This window comes from Corvus cornix, chromosome 24 (assembly GCF_000738735.6).
Source record: "Corvus cornix cornix isolate S_Up_H32 chromosome 24, ASM73873v5, whole genome shotgun sequence".
NCBI lineage: Eukaryota > Metazoa > Chordata > Aves > Passeriformes > Corvidae > Corvus > Corvus cornix.
The window spans coordinates 4,594,161-4,617,889 of NC_046353.1; the positions used below are offsets into that span (position 1 = coordinate 4,594,161).

Here is a 23,729-nt window from a genome sequence, read left to right on the forward strand (position 1 = left end):
GTGCTCTGCACTGGGAGGGACAGGAAATTGCCCCGTGACTCAGTAGCACGATGCACACAAGGGACAACCTTGTTCCTCACATGGATGCTCAAAGCACTTTTGCCTCATTCAGGGAATCACTTGACCCAACCCCATCCCAACTTTCTGAACTACACAGTGAAGGAGCTGTACAAGTCTTGCTGCTTCATTAATCCTCCTGGAACTGGGTCTTGGAGTTCATTTCTCATTAAAACAGCCAAGAAGGAGGCATCTTCTATCTCAGCACTATCCTAAAACATGGAGTAGCCATTGGGAAGAGTCAGCTTTGGGAATGGGATTGGGAGGAGGTGTGTGGAAGGGTGGGGAGGATGGTGACAGCTCAGCCTTTTCCTTCAAAGATTTTCTCGGCAACTCTCGAGGTAAAAACTTCTGAGCCAGCGACGTGTTGAGCTGCAGAGGCTGAAGCACTTGTTGCTGCAGCTCCAGACCTCCTGCTGCCTTCAGACTGAGGGATCAATACAGAGTTTGACACCCATCAAGCCTCCATGTGCCTGGAGCCCAGCAAGGGATGACCCAGGGCCACCTCTTCCGAGAGCTCCTTCTGTCTCACAGTCGCCTGAGCTCTTGGCTTCACAGAAATCCTCCTGCCCAGGAGAGCTCAGCAGTGCCAGCTGGCCAAGACTGCTCTGCTGAGCTTATTCCCAACCAGCTTCAATGGCTGGATTTTGTCTGGAAAGGCTGGAACATAGAAGGCATCTCTTCTCATGCTAAACCTCGGAGGCTTGGACAATAACCATCTTGCAAAGAAGGGGCAGATGGCCCCTGCTCAACCCAAACTCCACGTGCATTAGTCCAAAACATGGTTCAGGTCTACTCAATCTCTAAAATCTCTGTACAGCTCAAGGGACACCTCCCTCACGCCACCAAACCCCTTTAAGGTGTCAAAACCAGCACGTGATCAGCATCAGAAGGTGCTCACCGTGACAGGGCTGGAGCTCAGGGGTCCAGGGAAATAGGGTGGGACAACTTTCTCCCATGGGACCTGGGGCCCCACCCATGTAGGGGAAAGGAGCAACCCCCATGCCCCTGTAGATCCCTTCCAGCTCAGGATATTCTATGATTCCATCATAACTACAATCAGGATCCCTGTCAAATCTTCCCAGCATGGTCTGCATGTCTTTTCCAAGGTGATCCCCCCACCCAGCACCCCCCACATTCACAGGGTGCTCAGCTCCCTCAAAACATGGGGTGCTCAAGCCTTGTCACTTCAGCTGGGGTCAGGGAAACTGAAAACAGAAGTGTACAATCCTTTCACAAGTTCAGTAAAGTACCCATCCACCCTTCATTCAAACCATTAGCCACGGGTGTTTACAATTAATTATTTGGAACCAAATCAAACAAACAAAGAGAAGACACAGGAAGAAGAGAGAAAGCCAAGCAGAGCCAGGGCACTCCTGCAGCAGGGCACTAGCAGGGCTCATCCCTGCCTCCCAAAGCGAGGCACAACCCCTTTTAGCCAGCACAAGGGTTGCTGGAGGTGAGGACCCTGCTCCAAATTTGGGTGTTACCTCGAGCTCCCTCTGCGACCTTGGGAAAACCTCCCTGTCTCTCCTCGCTTTACTGCCAGCCCCTCACGCCATGGCCCACGGTTGTGGCATCCCTGCACAACCTCCTTTGCCCTTGAAGTGTGAATAAACCACAAATAAACGATTTACAAGGCACGAGAGTTCTTTGGTGAGGCACTTGGGTGGGCAGGAGCCAGCACTCCCAGCCTCGACTTAGCCCCAGCCCCAGGACTCGCAAAACATCTGCAAGAGCTCAAACGAGCTGAGAGCAGATCTTTCCACCCGCACGGAAAGCCTGGGAAGGGCTCCTGAATATTGCAAGGAGGGCAAGCAGCTCTCCTCCTGCTCCGCTGGAGACGGTGTCCCCAGCTGAAGCTCTCTGCCCTGGTTTATCTCCTCTTTTCCATGATCTCTCTCCTTTCTGAAAGCTTCATTTCAGTGCAGGTATGCGAGGGGAGAAGGGGAGGTGGGGATCAGGGAGCCATCCTTCCTTTTCTCTTCTTATTTCCCTTGCATTTCCTTCCCTCTCATTTGCTGCCAGCTACACTCCATCTCTTATCCCCAACCTCCGTCTCCTCCATGCCCTCTCTACTCCCCATCAAGACAGGGTTTAATGTCTTTCCATCTCTTCCCGGGTAAATTGCAGCGAGTCTGCTGGCTGCTCGGGTGGAACACACTGTTTTATATGCGCCATAAAGGGAGAGAACTCTGTAAACAATATTATTTTTAATAAAATCCAAGTCTTTGGCAGGCCAGCTGCTTTTGTGTCTGTCTTAATTTAATCAGACGATCAGCTCTCTCAAGCAGCAAGAGGGAATGAAAAGCATTAGCAAGGAATCAAGGAACTGGTGAGGAAGAGACATGATTTCCATCAAGAGCTTTCCGGCCCAGTGTGTTGCTATGAGAGCAGGACCAAGTTTTCAGGAAACAGATTCCCAAAACAACTTTGTCAAGGTGCAGGAAGGACATGGGCACATCTGGGCATAACACTCATCCTGTAGTGCTTGAAAAAGAGCTGCCGTGGGCGATGAATAAACCCAGGCATAAAGATATTTTCAGTCAGAGCAGAGCACAGTGACATTGGAAGGTGTCGGACACAGCCCACACTCCCTAGGATGGGAATGCTGCCCAGTTTGGTGACCCCCAATGCTTGCACCCACGTACAGCCACCCAAACCAGCATCCATCAGCTCCCTGTCTGCGGCCAAAACCCAAACCAGCCCCGTCTGGCAGGTCAAAACTCAAAATCAAATCAATACAATGATAAGGATTAAATATTAAATTCTGCAAATATATCCCCCAAATCCAGTTGAAGCTGGATCCAGGCTGGATCCAGGGTAAAAGCTGCCTCCAAAGAGGGGAGGGGAGGAGATGGGGTTGGCAGCTGGAGCAAGGGGAGAAGGAGAGCAGCCCTGAGCAACCCCTGACATGCAGCATCATGAGCAGCAGCTGAGTTTGAAAGGTGTCACTTACAGACAGCCAAAACCTGGCAGAAACAGCTGATTTCGTGACACTTCTGTTCTTCAAGACGAAGCAACAGCCAGCGAGCATCTGCCGTGGGCAGACAGCTCCTTTCCCTGCTCCAAAGCCTCCGAGAGGCTTCACCGCCAGCAGGCTCAGCACTTGGCCGTGATGTCCTGTGAGCCTAAACCATTCCAGATGTGATTCCTGCCTCCTTCTCATACCTCTTTGGAGGATTTTTGGCAGCCAGAGCAGCCCAGAGCAGAGGGCAGGGCTCCCCTGGTATGGGAGTCACCAAGGGTTCCACTCTTCCACTCAAAGCCAGAAATCCTCCAGAATAAAAATCCTCCAAAATCTGAAATAATAAAAGCTAATTACAGACACAAAGTAAACAAATTAATTGATGTTTACTTGTTTACCCAGTCACCGAAAGATTGTTAATGACTTAACATGTATTTTTAAGATATTAAAACATGCTAAGGCACAGCCATAAATATCCCCAGTAAAGCAAATATGGTGCTCAGCACTGCAAAGGAACTAAAATTAGTATTTAATTACAAGAAATCGCTCGAAGTTCTTTTGCTACCATTAATCACTTTCAATTATGAATGTAATTATAAGTCATCTTTTCTCTTTGGGTGGTCGCTGCTGGGACCTGGAGCGGTGACCCTGTGCTCCAGAAGGCAGAAGCCCGCTTGGCTCACCAAATGACAACTCCTCGCCGGCTGTGCCAACGGGATGGATCAATTAGTGCCTTCCCCGAGCTCCTGAGGAGCCAAGGGCATGCAAACAAGGAGAGGGTGAGGGGAAAGATTGAGTTACTTCGTCCCCTCCGCCTGCACTGATTTGTACACTAACCACCCATAGCAGAATCAGGGCTACCGAGACAGAGAAATTGATGTGAAAAATAGTCCGTCCTCAAATCATTAAAGGACGAGATGATAATGTTATCTCTTGCTACGAGGCAAATCAAAGCCTTGAGAGTTCCTTCCGTGCGACAGGAATCGTTGCAGTGGGGACATGTGGCAGCTCACTCCGTGCAGGCAGTGAAGTGCAGTGGAGGGCACGGCCAAAAACTGGTCCCCTGCACCTCCTGGCTCTGCCCTCCCCCTCTACCCAGATTGTACCACAGTCAGCATCACCTCCTGGCATTTAAGATGGAGCATGCTCACTGCAGAGGGGATTTTCAGCTATGGATCAATTCCCAGGGGAATCTGCATCGGGAATCTGTGAAACGTAATTAAGAAAAGCAAATTTATTAGCCATAAGCTCTGATTTTTTTTGTTTTGGTTTGGTTTTTTTATGAAGAAGGTGGCACTTTTCTTCTGGGCAACTTGCAAATCAAAAATAAAAAGCTGGAAACTCCCTCTCTGCTCAGTGCTCAGCCTCCTTCATCAGTTCAGGCTCCGCTCAAAGAGTTTGGGATGTGGAATTCAAGCCCTGCCTGCAGGCGGTCAGTGAAATAAACCCTTATGGAGAGGCGGCTGCTGGCAGAGCATCTCCAACCTGGGACACCCCTGATAACCAGGACACCACACCACGAACTGCTGCCTTGGCTCCCCCCAACTCCCTTCAGCCTCACAGCCTGCTCCTGGCACTGCACAGCACCAAAGAGGACCAAAACACAGAAGACAACGTGGAAGATCAAATGGAAACGTTCGCTTTTGGTTCCCTTGGTACTCCTGCGCGGGGAATGTGATTAGACTGTCCTTATCTTGGTGGGAACAGTTGTTAGCAATAATGAAATCATCCAGTCCTTTTCTTTTTGAAATCCAGCCACATCCTTTGGCTCCAGGAAACAGGGGCAGTGACATGTGCTGTTTTCATAAAAAGCCACAAGACAACATATTTCATCGCAGTAAATTCCCTTCCCTCAAGTGAAGAGAGAAGGAGAGAGGTTTCAAGGACAAGAAAAGTTTCAGCCAAAATAAAGGGCTGAGCTGAACTTCTGCTCATCTGACACTTCCCAAGAAGTTGGCTCTTCACAACCTGAAGAAGTTTGGATGACGACAACCCTTGCTGCCTTTGTCTCTCTCCTTCTGCCTCAGCTCCTGTGAGGATAACAGGAATCGTGCATTGAATTTCCCAACCGACACGAACTCCAAGAGGATGACTCTCTACGAGGGAAAGCCCAGCCTCTGGAGGACGGACACTCCACTCCACATGTCAGCCAAGAATCCAAGGAGGACTCATGCCAAAACCTCCACATGTTTCTCCCAACAACTACTCGTGACCTGCTTGGAGTCACGAATACTCTTGCCAGGCTGTAGATCAAACCAAACTCATCCTCACTTCATCCCCTTGGACTCTTCTCCAGCCCCAGACCCAAATTCCCTGCTGGGCCTTCCTCTCAGCCAGAGGTCAGCCCAGAGGGTGACAGAGGACCACATCGGGTGGACGACACACGTCGCGACTCAGCACCTGAATTAACCAGGCCCCATCCTGTGCTGCCTCCTAATTAGCGGGCAGGATTTTAGCGTCCTCCGGTCCTTGGCTGAGTCCCCCCTTCCCTCTGCTCCTCGCTTATTCTGTTCACTGAACTAATTGCCAAGCGCCTGCACCCTGGGTGTCTGCTGCTGTTGGAGAAGATTAGTATTTTTACAGAGGGGGAAAAGAAAAAGATTAAAAAAAAAGATTGTGTTTTTTAAAGCAGATGAAAGGAGAGCCCAAGGAGATGTGCATTTGACTCTCAAACATGCTCCTTCAAGTCTCCCTCAGCAGTACTTAAAGGCGTTTCCAAAGCAAGACTTTATGAATGCTAAATGAACCCGGCGCCTTGTTCCTCTGCCACGAGAAAAGAAAAAAACTTATCTTTTATATACAATATTTCCTTTATGGCTGACGCTGCGCATCGTGTGTCGCTACTACCGGCCCCACTTCAGACACCGATGTTGACCTTCACAAAGTCACAGGGACACCACCGGCTCCCCAGGCTGGAGCAACACACAGCTGGGCAGGGGTCAGGGAGCCTGGCTGGATCCAGGCAGCCACAAATGGATTCATCTGCTGCTCTCCAGGAAGGATGAGGTGAGACCACCACAAATGGGGAAATGTTCCAAGTCTTGTTTTCCATCGCCGTGATCTCGCGCGACCCAGCCAAACCAAGGATGTTGGTTGGTGTATCACCCTCCAGAAAGGTTTCTCAGGATGCAGCCTGGTCAAGATGGGATGGGGAATGATGAACCAAGAGGGAAGGAGCAGCAGCCCAGCAAACCAGACAGACACAGGAAAAAACACCCTCTGACTGTCCAGCCCTGAACACCATCTGTACCAGCACCTCTACGTCACCTCGTCTGGGTGGCCAGCACCCAAACTCTCCCCGGTCCCAAAAAGGACAAGGAAAAGCACATCAGTGCATCCAAACACCTTTGGCCATCTGGGTTATCAAGTCAAGGCCACCCAACTCTTTTCCTAACGGAGCAAACAGCCCAACCCAGTGCCAAGACTGACCCCGGCACCCTCACTGTGCAGATCTCCAGCAGGACCACTTCTCCCTACCTGAGAAATGAGAAAGAAGTGCCTTTAGCTTTGCATAAAACACTCTTAAGAAGCTGGTCCATGCTCTTAGGAAATCACCCACCCAAAGGAAGTCTTGGGAGATTTAATTAGCTGCAGTGTCTGCTGTTTGAGCTTGTTAGGTGCTATATAATTGCTAAATATTATTATTATCTCTGCAGGTACAGCAGTTTGTTAGGATAATGATAGTGATTGACGTTTCCCTGGCATCTTTCATCCCAACCAGATCCCATTTTACTCTATTATAAGACACTTGTTCTGCCTTGACTCTCCATATGTCTCCAAACTGTCAACAGGATCACAACCAGCTCAGCGTTGCCAAAAGAAATAAAGGCAAAGTGGCTCATGGAAGTTCACAGGATGTATCACAAGCCGAGCCAGTTCAACTTCATGCTCAAGAACTCAAGTTGCACAGGCAGGCGTGGTATAGACAGAGATACACGGGCTCCCCTTCAACGTCAACATGGAGCAAAGCTGCAAGAAGTGGTCCTGGAAGCCACCACAGCTCCCAAAAACATCCCTTGTCCATCCCCATCCCCTTTTCCTGGCAAGCAGCAGTGCGTGCCATAACCCAACCACCACTATGAAAAATATATCCCAGGGACAGCAAAGCAGAGGGGCCACCGAGTGATTAATGGGAGACTATCAGTTTGGGATAGGTCTCTAAATTCTCATTAAGTCAGGTGCTGAGGCATCGCACATTAATCCAGAACATTTCCCCTTCGGCCCAAACAAATAAATAACTCGTGTATAATTCAGGGAGAACTGGGTGGAGCCATCTCTCCCCCTCTCTCCGTCTCTTTCCAACTAACCAGTGAATAAAACATCGCCCACAAATCTATTAGGCTAATTTTAAATCCTGACAATTTAGCAGCACTTCAGCAAGATAAGAGCCATTTATTAAAAGCCACAGTTCATTAAGCCAAATGCTGCTGGCGTATTTACTCAGAGAAACGGGGCTGGGCTCGGCTCTCACCCAGACCAGAAGTCTCCAAAGGAGCAGGAGTGATCCTATTTCACTCACAAAGAGAGGCCAGCATGAACCTTCGCCCACCTCAAGCACACGTGGGGCTGCACATGCTGCCCACCGAAGGAACTGGGTGTCCGTGCTGCCTTCTCCTCTCTTGGATGAACGCAGAGCAGAAGTCCTGGGATGCTCTGCAGGTTTGTCACCCAGAGCTATGGCAAGTCCCCCACAGCTCACATGGGGGCACGCTTTGCACCACCACACCATGGGGCTGTTCCCAAAAGGATCAACACCCCAATCTGGATCAGGATTGCGCCACTTTGGAACCATGCAAGCACAGATCAGCTCTGGAGAGGGATGGTTGCTGCCAACCCCGAGCCAGGAGAGGGCTATCGAAGAGGAGCTGCTGCTTGCCAAAGGTACCGGATTGCACCCGGAGCTTTCCTTCCTCCAAGCTGCCTCTTGATATCTCTGCTGATGCCCTCTGCTGTGCCAGGGCACCAGACCATGACAGGGGGTGCTTTGGGACACACGGAAAGGGCTGGAGGCTTCCAGGGCACTGGCAGGAAAGAGATGGGCTCGCCAGAGGGAGCAGCCCTGCTCTCTGGGAACTGGGATCTTTGCTAACCTTCACAAGGGATGACTTCACATTTAGCTGCTCCACCCAAAACCAAGACACCACAACCTGTAAAGCCAAGCTATGCATGAGCCCACCTCAGACCTACAAAATTTGCCCAGCGAAGATGTGCCCGAGCACAACCTGGCAGAGCAGACGTGGCCTCAGCAAGCTCTGTGCCAGCAGGGATCAGCTTATTCCACTTGGGAACCACGTGGCACATGGAACCAGAGGATTTTTAAGGTCGCTTGCAACCCAAGCCATTGCAGGATTCTCTGATCCTGTGGCTCCCAGCGGCACAGGAAGGAGCGATGGTGAGGGGCTCCGTGGTACCCGGGACGCAGCCAGCAGGGAGGGAGCTGTGCCAGCATCGCTGCGAGGAGCCGGCGGCAGAGGGCAGTGGAGAAATCCCATCTGGCAGAGTTTGTGAGTGTAATTCATTCCAGCGGGAGACATCCAAGAGACTTTATCAAGTGCAATTGTCCCACTGCGCCTTTCACCTGCACACACTTGCAAGACAGTCTGGAGTGACTACAGAGTATCCCTTTACAGTCAGAGCTAAAAGGAGCATTATAAAGGTGAATTAACATTTAAAAAGAACGTAAAAAACCCAGAGCTGTTCTAATGATGATTAATGGGAAGCTATAAGGGAGGCCGTGACCTCCTGGTGTCATTAAATGGATTGGCAGGTTTCTGAGCATTAATTATAAATAGCCACAGGAGTTTGAGTGCTTAGCAGAACGATGATAAATCCATGACACAGGCACAGGGACAAGGAGCCAGGAGCATGGGGGAACACGTGCCCGTGTGTGCACGCACACGGCCGGGCGTGCAAAGGAACATGGGTTTGCACATGTGTCACACACAGGAAAGAGGCAGGGAGCCAAAAAAAGGTGGAAATGAGTCCATGTGAGGATACTGCTGTGTTTGGGTGGATAGAGAAATGGGTAAATGATAAATTAGGCACTGCCAGTCAATCACGTTTTCTAAATGTTTTATATCCCAAAAGCTATAAAAGCAATATTCCTTTCTGGCCTTATTGGAGCCATTTCTGGAAGGCAATCACATCTGTTTCCTCGGGGATTTGAGCTGAACTGTGCCTTGGCTTTTTTTTTTCCTTGCCTTTTTTTTCCCCTCCCCTTTCTATTTACTCTCTAGCCTGTTACCAAAGCAGGGTCAGAGCATGCATACAAATAGGGAGGAGGAGTGAAAAACAAACAGCCCTGAACCAGTGATGAACAAACAAAAAGTGGCTGCAAACTTCTCATGGCAAAGCCACAGCTCCAGTAATCAGGGACCACACAGATTTTGGGTCAGGAAGCTCCCATGTTGGCATTTCCTTCAATTTAATGTGCATTATTCCACAATTTCACTGATATTATGGAGATCTGCATCCTGGGGCACTGCTGTGCATCGCCTCGGAATTGCTGAGCCACCCAGCCTGCCTGGGATTTGCAGCGTCCCACAGTTCTCTTCCAAGAGCCCTTGGAGAGATGCTCATGGATTAAAGCCCAAATCCCTCTCCGCATCCCACACGGGCCCAGAGCTGCAGCCACAGAGGCACATTGGCTCCCTAAAGCAGAAGGTGGGGTTTCTGCAGGAGTTCCTCGGAAAGAGAGGATCAGCAAAGGGTCAGAGCCCGCAGATGGAGGGTCGGAATAAACACAGGATGAACGGAGCGAGGACCTCGGGCTCGTTAATGAGCTCTGCCCAAGAACCACAGCGACTGCGGAGGGGGAGAGCTCCTCTCGCTGCCAATGACAAGAACAAAAGGCTCCGGGTGAGATGCCAAAGGGACAGTCCCATCCCCGGGCATCCAGACACCCCCTTAGCATTCAGAACAGAGGCTGGAGGTCCCAGACCTGGCACAGCTCTGCACCAGCAGCCACATCCCATCACCCAGCTGAGACAGCAGCCCCAGCATCCAACCGTGGGGCATTTCCACTGGGACTGGGATCCCCATTTCCTCCAGCACCTCTCTGAGCTGCTGTTTTGGTTTCTGCCCACTCCATGGGGAAGCAAAAGCACAAGCCAAAAATCCTGCCCCCATCACTGAAATTTAAGATATTCCTGTTTAGATTTAAGTCTCATTACCATGCTGGGCCCTCCTGTATTATTTCAACTGATTGGAATATGGTGGCAAAGGAATAAGTTCTCCATACAATTTTCTTCCGATCCTATTAGTTGCAATACAATTACAGTGAATACATCAATTCTTCGTCCCAGCAGCTCCTGGAAAGAACCACCTATTAAAAGCTGGCTTATTAATGGAATTGTACATCCAGGATTAATCGGGCCACGTTGGCCATTTCCATTTCTCACTCCACAAGTGCTTTTGTTTGCTTAATAGGCTGAAGTAACTTGAGAATGACACAACTTAGAGCTTCCCCCATTTGCTCTGCATATCGCCAGCAAATTTAATATCACCTTCCTCGCCAGCGTCTCTCCAGGATAAAACCTGGCACGTGCTGCCAAGGAAATGCTCACTGCAGGGTGGGGAGCCAACAAGGGGAAACTCCTCATTGATCCAAGGCTTTAAACCCAAAGGGAAATGGCAACACCAAAAAAATTTGCCAAAGCCTGCTGGATGAGAGCCACTGGAATATCATCCCACGAGCAGTTCAAAAGCTTCCCAATGCCCCTAAGAGCATCACCCCCTGCCCAATTTGATGTGGGGGGGGTCTCCTCCAACCCTCCCACCCTGGGAAGCCCCAGCCAATCCCAACCACGGGCCGCCAGTCCCATTCCCCAGCATCATCCCTGCACTTGGAAGCAAGGACGCTGTTTCCCAGCACAGATATTCCTGTGGCAGCAAAGTCACTGCATGTTGAAGCACAGTAATACAGTATGACTTTTCCCTTTAATGGAATTTTTCTAGCCCACTAGGAAAAAAAAGACTCCATTAGCCATACTACAAAGGCTCCTACTTATTAGTATTTTAGAACAGTGGCAAAAACATTTCTTGAATCTAATTATTGCTGACAAATATGAAAATTGAAATCAAAGTTAAATTTTCAGCTACAGTGCCTCATTCGGCCGCGGCTCGCCCGCTCCCGACGATTGCATCAACACATTTATTCTGCTGAGCAGGCTCCCAGATTGGGCCCCCCATTCCCTGCAGCCCACCCCTCCATCTTCGGAGGCATTAACTCTGACATATTCATCTCAACAGCCGGGCCACGGAACCAACTTCATGTTTACCAGCTGTACGCGGCCGACAGATCGGAGCGAGGCTTCCAGGGGCTGGTGAAGAAGGGAACAGAGATTGCTGCTTGAGGAAGAAGGGAATAGGACTTGCTGCTTTTTTTAATTTTTCCTCATTTTTTTAAAATTTATTGTTATTTATTTCCAACTTCGCTGTCTCACATCCCCTCCCAACCTCATCTCCTAAAGGGTGATTTTGAATTCCACAAGACAGAGGATGTGGAAGGGAGGGGAGAATGGAGAGAGGGGGGAAATAAGGAAAAAAAAAAAGCCTTGTCAACATATTTCCTTTCTCCTACCTCCCCCCAACATACTGTAAAAATCAATCCCCTTTGTCATTTTGCTCTGCTTGTGTGAATGTTTAATGGCTGTCGAGGGAGATAATGATTGCTGCTAGGAAATTCATTTCAGATTTGCTATTTATAAAGTACTTGGTGCTCAGGTGGGAAATTAACATAAGGAAGGGGGAAAGGGACCAAATCAGGGTAAAAAAGCAGCAGGAGAGGAGGGATGAGATGCTGCAGGGCTGGTTGGAAGGGGATGGGGCCCAAAGAGAATCTGCATCTGGTCCCATCTCTCCTGGGACAGAGGGAAAAGGTTTGCATGGAGCAAGGATGGTTCTGCCAGCCCCTTCCCAGCACCCACCCGTGGATGCAAGGACACAGAGCCAGGATTATCCCTCCAAGTGCCTGGGGGCTTTCGGAGCCAGCAGTGCTCCTCACACACCATCCCCCAAAACCCAGACCACCAGCCCCAGCACCACCAGTGGTCTGTGCCCCGGCTCCCCCTCCAGCCCCTCATCCCTCTGCATTGACCCCAAACCTCCTCTGAGTTCCCTCTCCCCTCAAAGCCCATCCACCTGTTGCCACATGTGGGATTTTTGAATCCCGAGGGGATTCCCATCTGCGGTACAGCCGGATCCCGCAGCATGAACGCCGCCGTTGAGTTGCTAATTCCTCGTCTCAGAAGTTGTTTTTCACTTTCTGATTTTTCAATAATAGGCTTGGTGTGAATCCCTTAAGCTTCCGAAATAAGCTGAAAAACGCTTTTCCAGCCATTTACATAAACACAAGTGGATCAGAAGGAATAATCATAGTTTATGCATTATTTGGGGGCTTTGGAGATGGTTTCTAATGTGGTGTCAGGTTTTGAAGCCTAAAACATACAATGGGAAGCGTTGACATGCAGAAAAGCAGCACAAAAAGTAAACAATAAATAATACACGTTTTTTCAGTGTTGTCTTCAGTGACAAGGCAGTTTTGGCTCCGCCACTACCCCGGCCTCTAATGGATCATGGATCCTGCTCCTCGCCAGCTTTGTTCCAAAAAGGGCTTCATTAAGAGAGATGTCACTCATCCTAAATCCAAATTCACCTCGTGCCAGCCAGCCCTGCCACTCTCCTGTGCCTTGGCCCGCTATCAAAAACCCCAGTGCTGGCTTTGGGAATTGACTTTGGAAAACTAAAAGTCTAACGGAGGCACCCTCTGATCTCTAAATACCATCTGTCCTGTAGAAAGGGAATAAAAGCTAAAAACACCCACACCAACCCAGCAGCGTAGTGCTATTCACCAGATAACTGCTCTAAGAGAGGAAAAAAGCCCCAAACACTAAAAAAGAGAGAGAATATTATGGTATTAATGAACCTTGCTTTGCTCTGAGGGCCCGTCACGCTTCCAGTGAGGCGGGTCAGGTTTGGCTTTCAAACCAGTTCTTTAAATCAAGAATTCAGTTTCTGGGAAAATGGAAACATTAGCAAAGGATCTGTTTTGAAGAAATAACAATACAAAACGGAACAAGGCTGGAGACTCCAGGCTCTTTGATTCCGCTGGAACGTGGCCTTTGGAGCTCTTTTTTTTTTTTTTGTTTGAAATCACTTCACAACTTTGTACATAAAGCTTCGGTGAGCTCCGAAGAAAATGCTTCAAAATACATCCCTTACTTTTCCCAGAATTTACTCTCACTGGGAATCTGTGATTGTTCTTTTTTATTTCGCTTTTTGGAATTAGAAAAACCTGAAACATTCTGCTTCGTTTCTAATATTACACGATTTCCTGTGGCATTTCCCACTCCTTAGCAGCTGCTCTCTCCCACTGTGAGTCACTGGAGGACGTGAACCCCACAGACTGAGCATCGGTGGTTTTCCAACCTAAATCGGGGTTTCCCAGGATCAGCAATGTGCAAGGAAAAGACACCATCCCCTCAAGGCCAGGCTGGACAGGGCTTGGAGCAACCTGGGACAGTGGAAGGTGTTCCTGCCCGTGGCAGGGGGTGGAATGAGATGAAATTTAAGCTCCTTTCCAACCCAAACCATTCTGGGATCTCTTTCTGTAATTTCCCAAAAAGTCCCTGCCAAGAACCCGCTCCCATCCTTCCTCCAAGCCAGGCCCAGCACTGCTCCAGCAGCGAGCACCTGGCACGAGCCACAGCTCACCAGTGCATAGAGGTGAACCTTCCATCCGCCTCTACAGGGCCCTCCGTGCTGTGCTGGGACTTTTCACTCTGGCAGCACCTCCAACCCCCTTATCCCCGTGGGAGGGCAGAGGGTTCCATGCCAACTTCCAGCAGCGCTTTAGAAGGGATACTCCAGCCATGAGGAATTCAGGCGTGGTGGATGCCTGGAATCCTGACTTCCCCATACAGCTGCTACCAAGCATTTCAGAGTCAAGGCTCCTTTTTTTGACTGCCCTGATTAGTAAGCAAAGCATGAGGGAGGTGGAGGAAGGGAAAGTAGGAGTGTGGGGGGGGGGGGCAAGAATGCCAAGAACCAAACACTGTCTTTAGTGGGAACAGTCAACAGGACAAGGGGGCCAAGGGGTCAGTTAATTTACAACAGCTTTCAGCATCAGACATATTAACTGTGAAGCGCATCAAAAATCCATGCTCTCCCTCCTGGCAGCAGATAACAGAGCCCGGCAAGGCAGCACCTCTGATTTATTATTAACCAGGAGCAAGGTGCGTGCCTGGGGAGGAGGAGGGAGGGAGGGTAGGAGGGAGGTGGCCAGCCCCTCCCGGCTGCCAGCCACAGCTCCAAGCAGCCACAGCTCCAAATGGGAGCACGAGGGACGCGACGCCTGCAGGATGCACCCATGGAAGGGCTGGAGGGATTGGGGTGCCCCAAGGGGTGCAGTGACAAAGGGATCACTCTTTGTAATCCCAGTTTTTCATAGAATCCCGGAACGGCTGGGCTTGGGAAGGCACCTTAAAGCTCATCTCGTTCCAGCCCCTGCTGTGAGCAGGGACACCTTGCACTAGCCCAGAGTGCTCCAAGCTCCGTTCACACTTGGACACTTCCAGGAATGCAGCAGCCACAGCTTCTCTGGGCACCCTGTGCCAGGGCCTCACCACCCTCACAGCCAAGAATTCCTTCCCAATATCCCATCTCTCCCTGTCCTCTGGCAGTGGGAAACCACCCCTTTCCTTGTCCTGTCCCTCCATGCCTTGTCCCCAGTCCCTCTGCAGCTCTCCTGGAGCCCCTTTAGGCCCTGCAAGGGGCTCTGAGCTCTCCCTGGAGCCTTCTCTTCTCCAGCTGAACAATCCCAGCTCTCCCAGACTGGTTTTTGCCTATAAAAGCTACTAAAGGCTTGAAAAAGCCATGTGCTGAGGTGTGGGTGCTGGCTGGCAATGCAAGACAGCAGCATGGCTTGGATTTTCACTATAAAATCCCCAAATCTGGCACCTTGCTCATTTTGGCTCCTGTTTGAAACCAAGAGCTCAACTCCAAGTCCAAGTACCAGCTCCAAGCCTTTGCCTTGAACATCAGAGATGGATCAGTTTGGGTCCTGCTGAGTCTAACAGGAGATTTGTCACTGCCCATCAAAGGAGAATGACCAGTAATGCTTAAAAAATCCTACTTCCCCTCTTAAAAGCTCCTCTCCCTTCAACTGGAGAACAAGCAAGGAAAGTTTTGCCCTTTCTCACCACTACTGAAGTTTGGGAAGCAAAAACAAACCCAAGTGAAGGTTTTTTCCTGATCCCCATGGCCAAATAGTTGCTCCTCACGTGGTGTTTCCCAGACTGAGGAAAGCTGAAGTCCACCTCCACTGTCTGACTGGAGCTGCCTGGGAAGAGCTCTCCCCATCCACTCTCTCCTGGTTTATCACAGAAAACACCAAGCCCTGCTCACTAACCTGACCTAGATCTGCCAACTGATCAATTTTTTCCCCATAGGGAAAAAATAAAATAGGGGGGAAATCACAATATGGGTATTTTTAAGTGAAAACTGCAAGAAAAATCTACAAAGCAGACACTTGTAATATCGAATGCACTCGTCTAGGGCGTAAGTCGAAGGAAGATGGAAAAACCACGAGCCAGGGTCACTGTGCTGGTCAAAATGCCTACATGGAGAAAGGAAAAGCAGTTTTTGCAAAAACACAAGGATATCCTAAAGCTGGTTGCAGCCTCCAGAGCATCCAGCACCAGTCTTGTAGAGAGGGATGGTCCCTAGGATGGTTCAGAAGTTTCATTTTACCAGAGGACGTTTTGTCCAAGCTCCCAGCTCCCACCTGATCCTCTCTGCTTATCAAACTGGTATTTATCTCCTTTTGACCCATGAGGCTCATCCCAAATGTGGCAAAGAGAGAGCAGTCCCACACCAACTTGGACTTCTACAGACCCCCCAAATCTGGCCCCTTTGCTCATTTGGGCCCCTGTTTAAAACCAAGAGCTCAACTCCAAGCCCAAGCTGCAGCTCCAAGCCTTTGCCAGGAACATCGGAGACGGACGATTTTTCGCCTCCTCACGTACCCGCTGTAGAAGGCCACGGGCACCCTGCTCACGTGTGTTTTATGGCCAGTAAACAGCTGCATGCCCTGGAACGTGTGTCAGCACTTATGGGACCTCATACGGCTCTAGTCCACCAGTGGGGCTCCTAAACCTGGTGTAGCTACAACACAAACCTACTCCAGCACGTATTCCCGTGCTCCAAGGTAACTCGTTACGCACAAAGGAGTTTTGATTTCATTTTGATTTTTGTCTTTTTAAACTCCATCTCTTTCGATGGAGATCTCTTCATATCCACAGTGTAGAGCGACTACAACAGCTTTATTCCTCCTTGTACCCTGCCAATCCACTGCTGTGTAACCAGCTGAGTGCAGGGATGCTCCCAGGGAAGCAGCAGCAATCCACACATGGAAAACCCCACCGGCAACTCCATCACCCAAACCAAACTCCCAGGCCCCCTTCCAGCATTTTGGGTGCCATCCAGCATTTTGCACAATGCAGGTGCTTTCCAAAGGCCTGCTCGGGTTGCTGATTGCTCCAGCACATCTTAAAAATGTGCCAATTAATCCCAGAGCGGTGGCCTGATTTCCAGAGGTGCTGATACCTCCTCACAGCTCCGCTGAGAATCAACAGGAATGACAGATGTTCAGCCACGCTCCAAATCCAGCCATCAAGCAACCGGAGTGCATTCCCCTCCTTTTATGTACTGCATATAACTGGGTTATCTACTCATGTAGGTATTGATTATTACTGTTATTACCTATTAAATAGCTATTTTCTGCTGTTGGGGTGAATATCACGTTTTATTGACCCGCACGATAACTATTAACCACATCTAATATTTTTCCCAAGGACCAATAAATCCGGGCATTCACAAAAAGATGTCGATACATGTAATTTTTCTTATACACATTCATTAGTGCAATTACCTCCTGCACGAACTGCCAGGAGGTTTCCCCTCGCCCCTCCACCAAGAGAAAATCTTCCCAGAATGCGCAGCCCCAGCCCAGATTCCAAATCCTGCCCTTCCCGAGGGGAAGCAGCCAGCCTCTCCTCCCTGTGGATGTGTCTCTGGGTCAGATCCAGCCTTTCCATCACACACCAGCACAGCCTGTCTCAGTTTGGGAATTATCTGCATCCCAGCCACAGCGAACGAGCGAATAATTCTTTCGGATGAGGAACGCTCTGTGTAGGATGTTGACACATGCTATTATTTTACATACCTATTTCAGCTTGTATGCTTATTAGAATAAGGTCTTTATGCTAATTTGTAAATCAAATTCCCATAATTCTTGGCTTACTGATGCTAAAGGCCCAGCTAAATCTTCTATGACCTTTTAGCCTGGTTAATCCTTTTACGTGTGGCTGAGGGAAGAGTTTTCTTGTCTCTTCCACTCCCGAGTGCTGGGGTGGGATTTTTGCCTCTTCCTTACGAAATCCAGGTGGGCTGTGAGTCAGCGACATGGGGCACATGTGAGGCCACCCCTCTACTCTGAGCCGGGCAAAGGGGGAAGAGAAAACGCTGCTGCCTGGTCCCTGTGTAAAGATATTTTGGGTTTTCATCGCTGCTATTTAAAAATCAGACAGAAGACACAGAGCAAACACAATGAGAGCTGTGTTGCCAAATTGCCACTCACTTCCCGACGCCCGGGGCAATTCCAGCCCTCTGCAGCCTCCCCTCTTTCCGTCTCTTTTCCCAACTTGTGGCTGGACATTTTCGGGCTCCATTCACCTTGTGAGTCAGTGCAAAGGACACCTCCAGATCATTCCCGAGGGGATGCAGCATCCAAGCAATGCCCTGACCTCTCTCTCCAGCATCAACACCCAACAGCTCCCTTGATGTCCAACCCCGCCGGACATTCCAGGGCTCAGGGGGCTCCTTCCTGATGGACACAACGCTCAGCAGCTCCCATTTTAGGGCCACAGTTCCACAAATCCAACAGCGAATCTACAAAACCTGGAGGACCTACAGATGTTTGCACAAATGCAGGTGGTCAAACGCTTCTGAATTATCCCACTTCACGCTCCGCTTGCCTCTCAAGAACACTCACAAATCACTTTTCTTATTGTTTGTTTGGCTGGGAATAGGGAAATGACCTGGAGTATGGATGAACCGCCGGAGAGGGCAGCACACATCTCTGGAGATACTTGAAGGAGATTTGTGCAAAACACAGTTTTCCTGCATAACAATAATTTTCACATTTTCAAACACAAGCCAGCTCCAGTTCTGGACACCAAACGAGGGAGAAAACTTATGAATTCCAAAGACTGCTGTGATTATCAGAAGAATTCATGAAGCAGAAGCACATTACTGCTGATTTCCAGCACTGCATACAAACCTAAATATTACCCTGGGGTTGAATGAACTCAAATTTCTCAAAACTCTCTTTAAAAGTTTGTGCTAAAATACAAAATTATTTGTAGGGTGTGTTTGGGGTTTTTTTAAATGACTCTTAAATAAAATTATGCAAGAAAAACTCCCAAGGGGACTCCTTCCCTCCAACAACGCAGCAACTCCCAGCCCAAAAAAGGCCCAAACTTTTTGCTGCCAAAGGCTGCCTTGTGCAGTATTTCACCAGCTCTCCACGGCTCTGCCCTGGGTCCTCCCCACACCGTGGAGCAATGTGGCTCCCTGCTTTTCCTCACCCCAGGAGTGACTCAGGGACTTCTGGCACCCACATCAGGTTCCTGCAAGGCAGGGAATTGGAGGGTTTGGGGCTTAGGGAGGCAGCACATTCCTCCCCACTGCTCTGCTGCCCAGGAGAATTTTAGAAAACCAACTACTTTTTGATCTGGAAGCTTTGATAGGAGCAGGGAGAGGAAGCAGGAGGGATGACCAGAGGCATGGAATAAGACTGCAAGGAAGCTAAGTCAGGAGCCCCAAAGCAAGCATTAAAAAATAATAAAATAATGAAATAATAAAATAAATGAAGCACAGATTCTGGGCAGGAGGAGTGAGGAGGGAAAGGGGCACCTTTATCCCTCCCCTGGGGAGCCCCGACCCTTCACACCCCAGCCGGGCTCCCTGCAGAGCTGGCAGCCAGGGGGGCCAGGGCTCGCAGCCCCGGGGAAGCCCCCGGGATGCAGGAATGCCGGCACGCCAAGCAGCACCAGCGGGAAGCAGCCACGCAGGGAGAAGGAGAGAGCTCGAGGAGGGAGAGCGGGAGGAAGGCGAAGAGGAGCGATGCCTCGGCGTGTGATGTGCATGTTAAACAGCCTGTGCCGGTCGATACCGCACGGGGGGCTCTCCCTCCGCAGGAGCGGGCCCGGCCTGCCCAGCAGAGAGAAGTTTGTGGTGGGAGACACCCAGGCACCATCTCTGCCCACACCGCAGCCCCCAGCCCCGCGCAGGCAGCCCCCAGCCCCACACAGGCTGGGCTTCCAGAGCCCACCCGAGCCTTGCTGCAGCGCACCTTGGCACACGGGGGACGAGGCTGGGCTGGTTTGGACATTCCCAGCCTTCGGTGGGCACCTCGGAGCAGCGCTGAGGTAGCTGGATCCGGCTGTGGAGAAGGAGGCGCATTCACCCCCCCGGGGCGCATCCATCCTCAGGAGAACCCACGTTGTCCCCCCCAGGAACGCCTGCATCCCCCCCGGGGTGCATCCGTCTCGCCCAGGAATACTCGCACGGCCCCGGGGGTGCATCCATGCTCCGAAGAATGCCCGCATCCCCCCCCCGGGGGTGCATCCATCTCCCCGAGAAGTGCCTGCATCCCGCCCCGGAGCCCCGGCTCCCAGCCGCCCCCCGAGCACGGCGCAGCAGCCCCTGGCGCATCCCCCGGCGCATCCCCCTGCGCATCCCGAGCTCCCGCGGCGGCCCGGGGCAGGATGCGGCTCCATCCTCTCCTCCCATGGAGGAAACCCCGCTCCCACAGCCCCTCCAGATGGCTGAGAGGAGCCTAACGCGAGCTGACAGGCTCGGCGCTCCCGGCCAGATGGGGCTGGCTCCTGCCGCCTCTTCCCCCCTCCTTTTCCCATCGCTTTTTGCTCTTTTTTTTGCCTTGCACAGCCCCCCCCCCTCCCCTCCAAGCACCATCCCCCGGGTGCGGGGAGGCAGCCGTGCTTATCCGGGACAGACGGGAGAAGGACTTCCCAACTCCCAGCCCGGCGGGAGCGGGGCTGCACCGAGTTTTTCGGACGACCTTGCTGGAAAAGCAAAGGCGTGGGGGGAGCACAGAGGATCCCCGCCCCCCCCACCCCCCCCCCGCCCCCCAGCCTGTTGGATCATTGATCCTGCCAGAATTACGCTGGGATGGCAGAGTCCTTCTGCACCCGCAAAAATAATCAGGACGCCAGGGGAGAAGTGTCCCCCCCGCCAGCCCGGTGCACCGGGAATTCCTGCGCCGTACCCGCATCCGCACCCCCCGCAACTTCACAGCGGGCTGGGCACCCTTTCCCAGCTCTGTCCCTGCTCTGGAGGGATCCTCGTCCCCACTCTGGGGGGGATTCTCACCCCCCAGCCCCCTTCGAGGGTGCTGCCGTGGGACCGCGCATCCTCCGCCCGCCCGGGCTGCGTCCCCCGCGGCATTCCCTACCTTGGGAGAGGAGGAGCGCGGCCATCCCGGCGAAGATCACCCAAGAGACGGGGTGGTGCATTTTGGCCTGGGCCATCTTTTCCTCCTCCTTCCCCACTCACTGCCGGGCGGGGAAAGGTTTAAAATCCAGCGTTTCCCGGAGCAAAGCGCAGGAAGGGAGGCGGGGGGTAGGGGGGTGGGGAGGGGGGGTAAGGAAAAAGGAAGGGGGAAAAAAAAAAAAAAAAGGGAAAAAAGCACCGAAGGGTGGGGGAGGGGGGAAAAAAACCCAAAAGAAAAAAAAAAGGGGGGGGAAGGGGGTCGGAAGGGGTTGCAGGTGCGAGGACAGGCGCTGCGTGCCCGCCGCTCCGGCCCGCACACGCCGCCCGGCTGCAAACACGCCGCCGGCCGCGCACGCAGCCGCCCCCGCGCAGCACTCATTGGCTGCGGGGCCCCCCCGCGCCGGCACCCGCACCCCACCGGCACCGCACCCCCGACATCTGCACCCCCCTAAGCCCACCGGCACCGCATCCCACCGGCATCGCACCCCCTAACCCCACTGGCACCGAACCCCACCGGCACCCCCACCCCCGATATCTGCACCCCCCTAACCCCCACCGGCACCCGCACCCCACCGGCACCGCACCCTCTAACCCCACTGGCACCGAACCCCACCGGCACCCCCACCCCCGATATCTGCACCCCCCTAACCCCATCAGCTCCCGCACCCTCTAACCCCCACCCCCGACATCGGCACCCCTCTATCCCCACTGGCACCCGCACCCCCCTAACCCCACCGGCACCCACACCCCCGGCACCCCCCGGCACCCCCACCCCCGACATCTGCACCCCCCTAACCCCACCGGCACCCGCACCCCACCGGCACCGTCGGCACCCGCAGCCCCCAACTTCCCCCCGGCATCCACACGCCCAAACTGCCCCCCCCAGGCATCTGCTACCCCCCCCCCCCAATCCCACCAGAACCTGCACCCCCCGGCACCTGCACCCCACTGAACTCCCCATCCCTCAGCACCCGCAGCCCCCAAACATCCCCCCGGCATCCGCCACCCCCTCCCCCACCTCAATCTGCATCCCCCCACTCCGGCATCCCACCAAACTCCCTGGCATCCAGCACCACCCGCACCCCCTTGGCATCCACATCCCCTACATTCCCCTGCCATCTGCACCCCCCCACATTTCCCCTTTAGCATCCACACACCCCTACAGCATCCTTGCAACCCCCTGCCCCATAGTTCTTTCCCACTGGGGAAGAGTGGTGAGGGTGAATCCCTCCTGGAGTGACAGCAGTGATGCTGTGACTCAGTTTCCCCACCTGCACGATGGTGGGAAGGATTCACACCCTCCCCTCCCCCGTGTCCCACCTGCCTGGCCCAAAAGGAAGAGGGGCACCTGCTTCTGGGGGCTGATGTCTGCAGGACAGCCCCAACAAACCCCTTCCCCTTTTACACCTAAACCCATGTGGAAATGGCTCTAAAAGCAAATTTAATAAGGAGAAACTCTTCAGTTTGGAGCAGAACTCTCCTTTTAGTCCAGATCAAGGGGTTTTTTCCATGCTGTAACCATGCTCATCTGATTCCTCACACCAAGCCCACCTCCTGCTCTGAGCAGCATCTGGGCCCCTTGGATCCAGCTTAGGATTGAACACGCTCCTGTTACTTCAGCTCCTTGCACATGCCAACTACTGGTCCCTATTTCACACCACCAGAAAAAAAATAGGCTTTTCTCCAATTCAGGATTCCCAAACCAAACACATCTGTCCACACCACAGCCCAACATCAGGAGCATGACACTCACACGCCTACACAGAAAAGGTCCTTAAGACCAAAACCTTAAATTACTTCCACGCTTTGTCCAATAAAAAAGAATATCTGAGGCTCTGAACCCCAAGACACCCCTTTAAAACAACCTAAATAAAAAATATCACGTTAAATATTATTTTCATAAGTGATAGGGATGTCTCATTTCGTTGCTCGAGGTAACTCACAGCCCCTTCAAACAACATTATAGCCAGAAAAAAATGACAAAGAAGGGAAAAAAATTAAAGATATCCTGGCTTTTTGTATTTATGCCTCCTCAGAGGCTTCCAAAAATCTGAGCTGTTCACTTTGCAATTCAGAAGAAGACTCGGCTGCGAACTCTTGGAAATCCAACTGTGTTTCTATCTCTATCACCCGAGAGACTCTGCGAGTCACATCCAGGCCAGTCTTTCTGCTTCAGGAAGGTGACAAAGCACAGGTCCCTCTCCTCCAGCCCTATCAACAGCTCTGACAATGACTCAAATGTCAAACGTCAGGAGGGATTGGCAGCTCGGGCTGGATGTTCCCACCAGCCCTGTTTGATGCCTGCATGTCCCTGCCACCAGCCAGCCCAAGGGTCACCTGTCTCCAGCCACGGAGAAGATGCATTTCACCCGTCCCTGGGTGTTCCCCAACACCTCCCCTGCTGTGATCCATCAGTTTCCATGGGGGCTTGCCAAAAACGTGGCTGCTGTATAGCTGCAGGCTGATGCAGAGGGCCCTTTGCTCTCCTTCTTTCCCCTTCCCAAGGCTTGGTTCAATCCACAGACCTCAAAGAGGTCCAGTGGATCCAGAGCTCTCTACCACCACATCCTGGTACCACCACAAGCATCCTACACCCTGCCAGCGCCTCCACCACCTCCCAGCTCATTAGGATGGGCAGAGCTAACGAGCAGAGCTAACGAGCAGAGCAGCACTGATGACCCAGTCCCGGGCTGCACTCGTGGTGCAGCAGGATTCTTCACCAGGAGCAAATACAGGCTATGGGGTATTTAACCTTGTCCTATCCACCTCACGATGTCAGCACTTGGAGCGTTCCTCCAGCACAAGCCCATCGCCGCCCCAGCCATCTCCAGCTGATGGAAAACCCTTGGAAAGGGGGAAGGACTCCTCACCCCAATGCCATCCCAACCTCTCCACTGCTTCTCCACCATCCCATCTGCATAAATTGCCTACAATAAGATGCCACGGAGCCATTTTTACCACCCTTGGCAACGCTCCTGCCTTTAACCCCAGCTTGCCGAGCCAGCGACGGCGCTCGGAGCAGCTGGAAGTGGTCGATTAGGTTAGTTTGGTTTATTACCAACACATTAGGCTTTAAAAAACACAACTTCCCTGCCTGTTTGCCTAAGCAGGGAGAGCAGTTTCTAAGTCA

The 23,729-nt window shown here is 51.9% G+C and overlaps 1 protein-coding gene across 1 annotated transcript in view; it reads right to left on the reverse strand.

Annotated features, from left to right (window-relative positions):
* LOC104692205 (protein CEPU-1) overlaps positions 1 to 20,734 on the reverse strand; it is a 352,613-nt gene extending 331,879 nt beyond the window's left edge. Inside the window, exon 1 of the mRNA XM_039564741.1 lies at positions 20,562 to 20,734. Coding sequence (XP_039420675.1) covers positions 20,562 to 20,637 — 76 coding nt within the window. The 5' untranslated portion in view covers positions 20,638 to 20,734. The remainder of the gene's footprint in view (positions 1 to 20,561) is intronic.
* Positions 20,735 to 23,729: the final 2,995 nt, after the last annotated feature.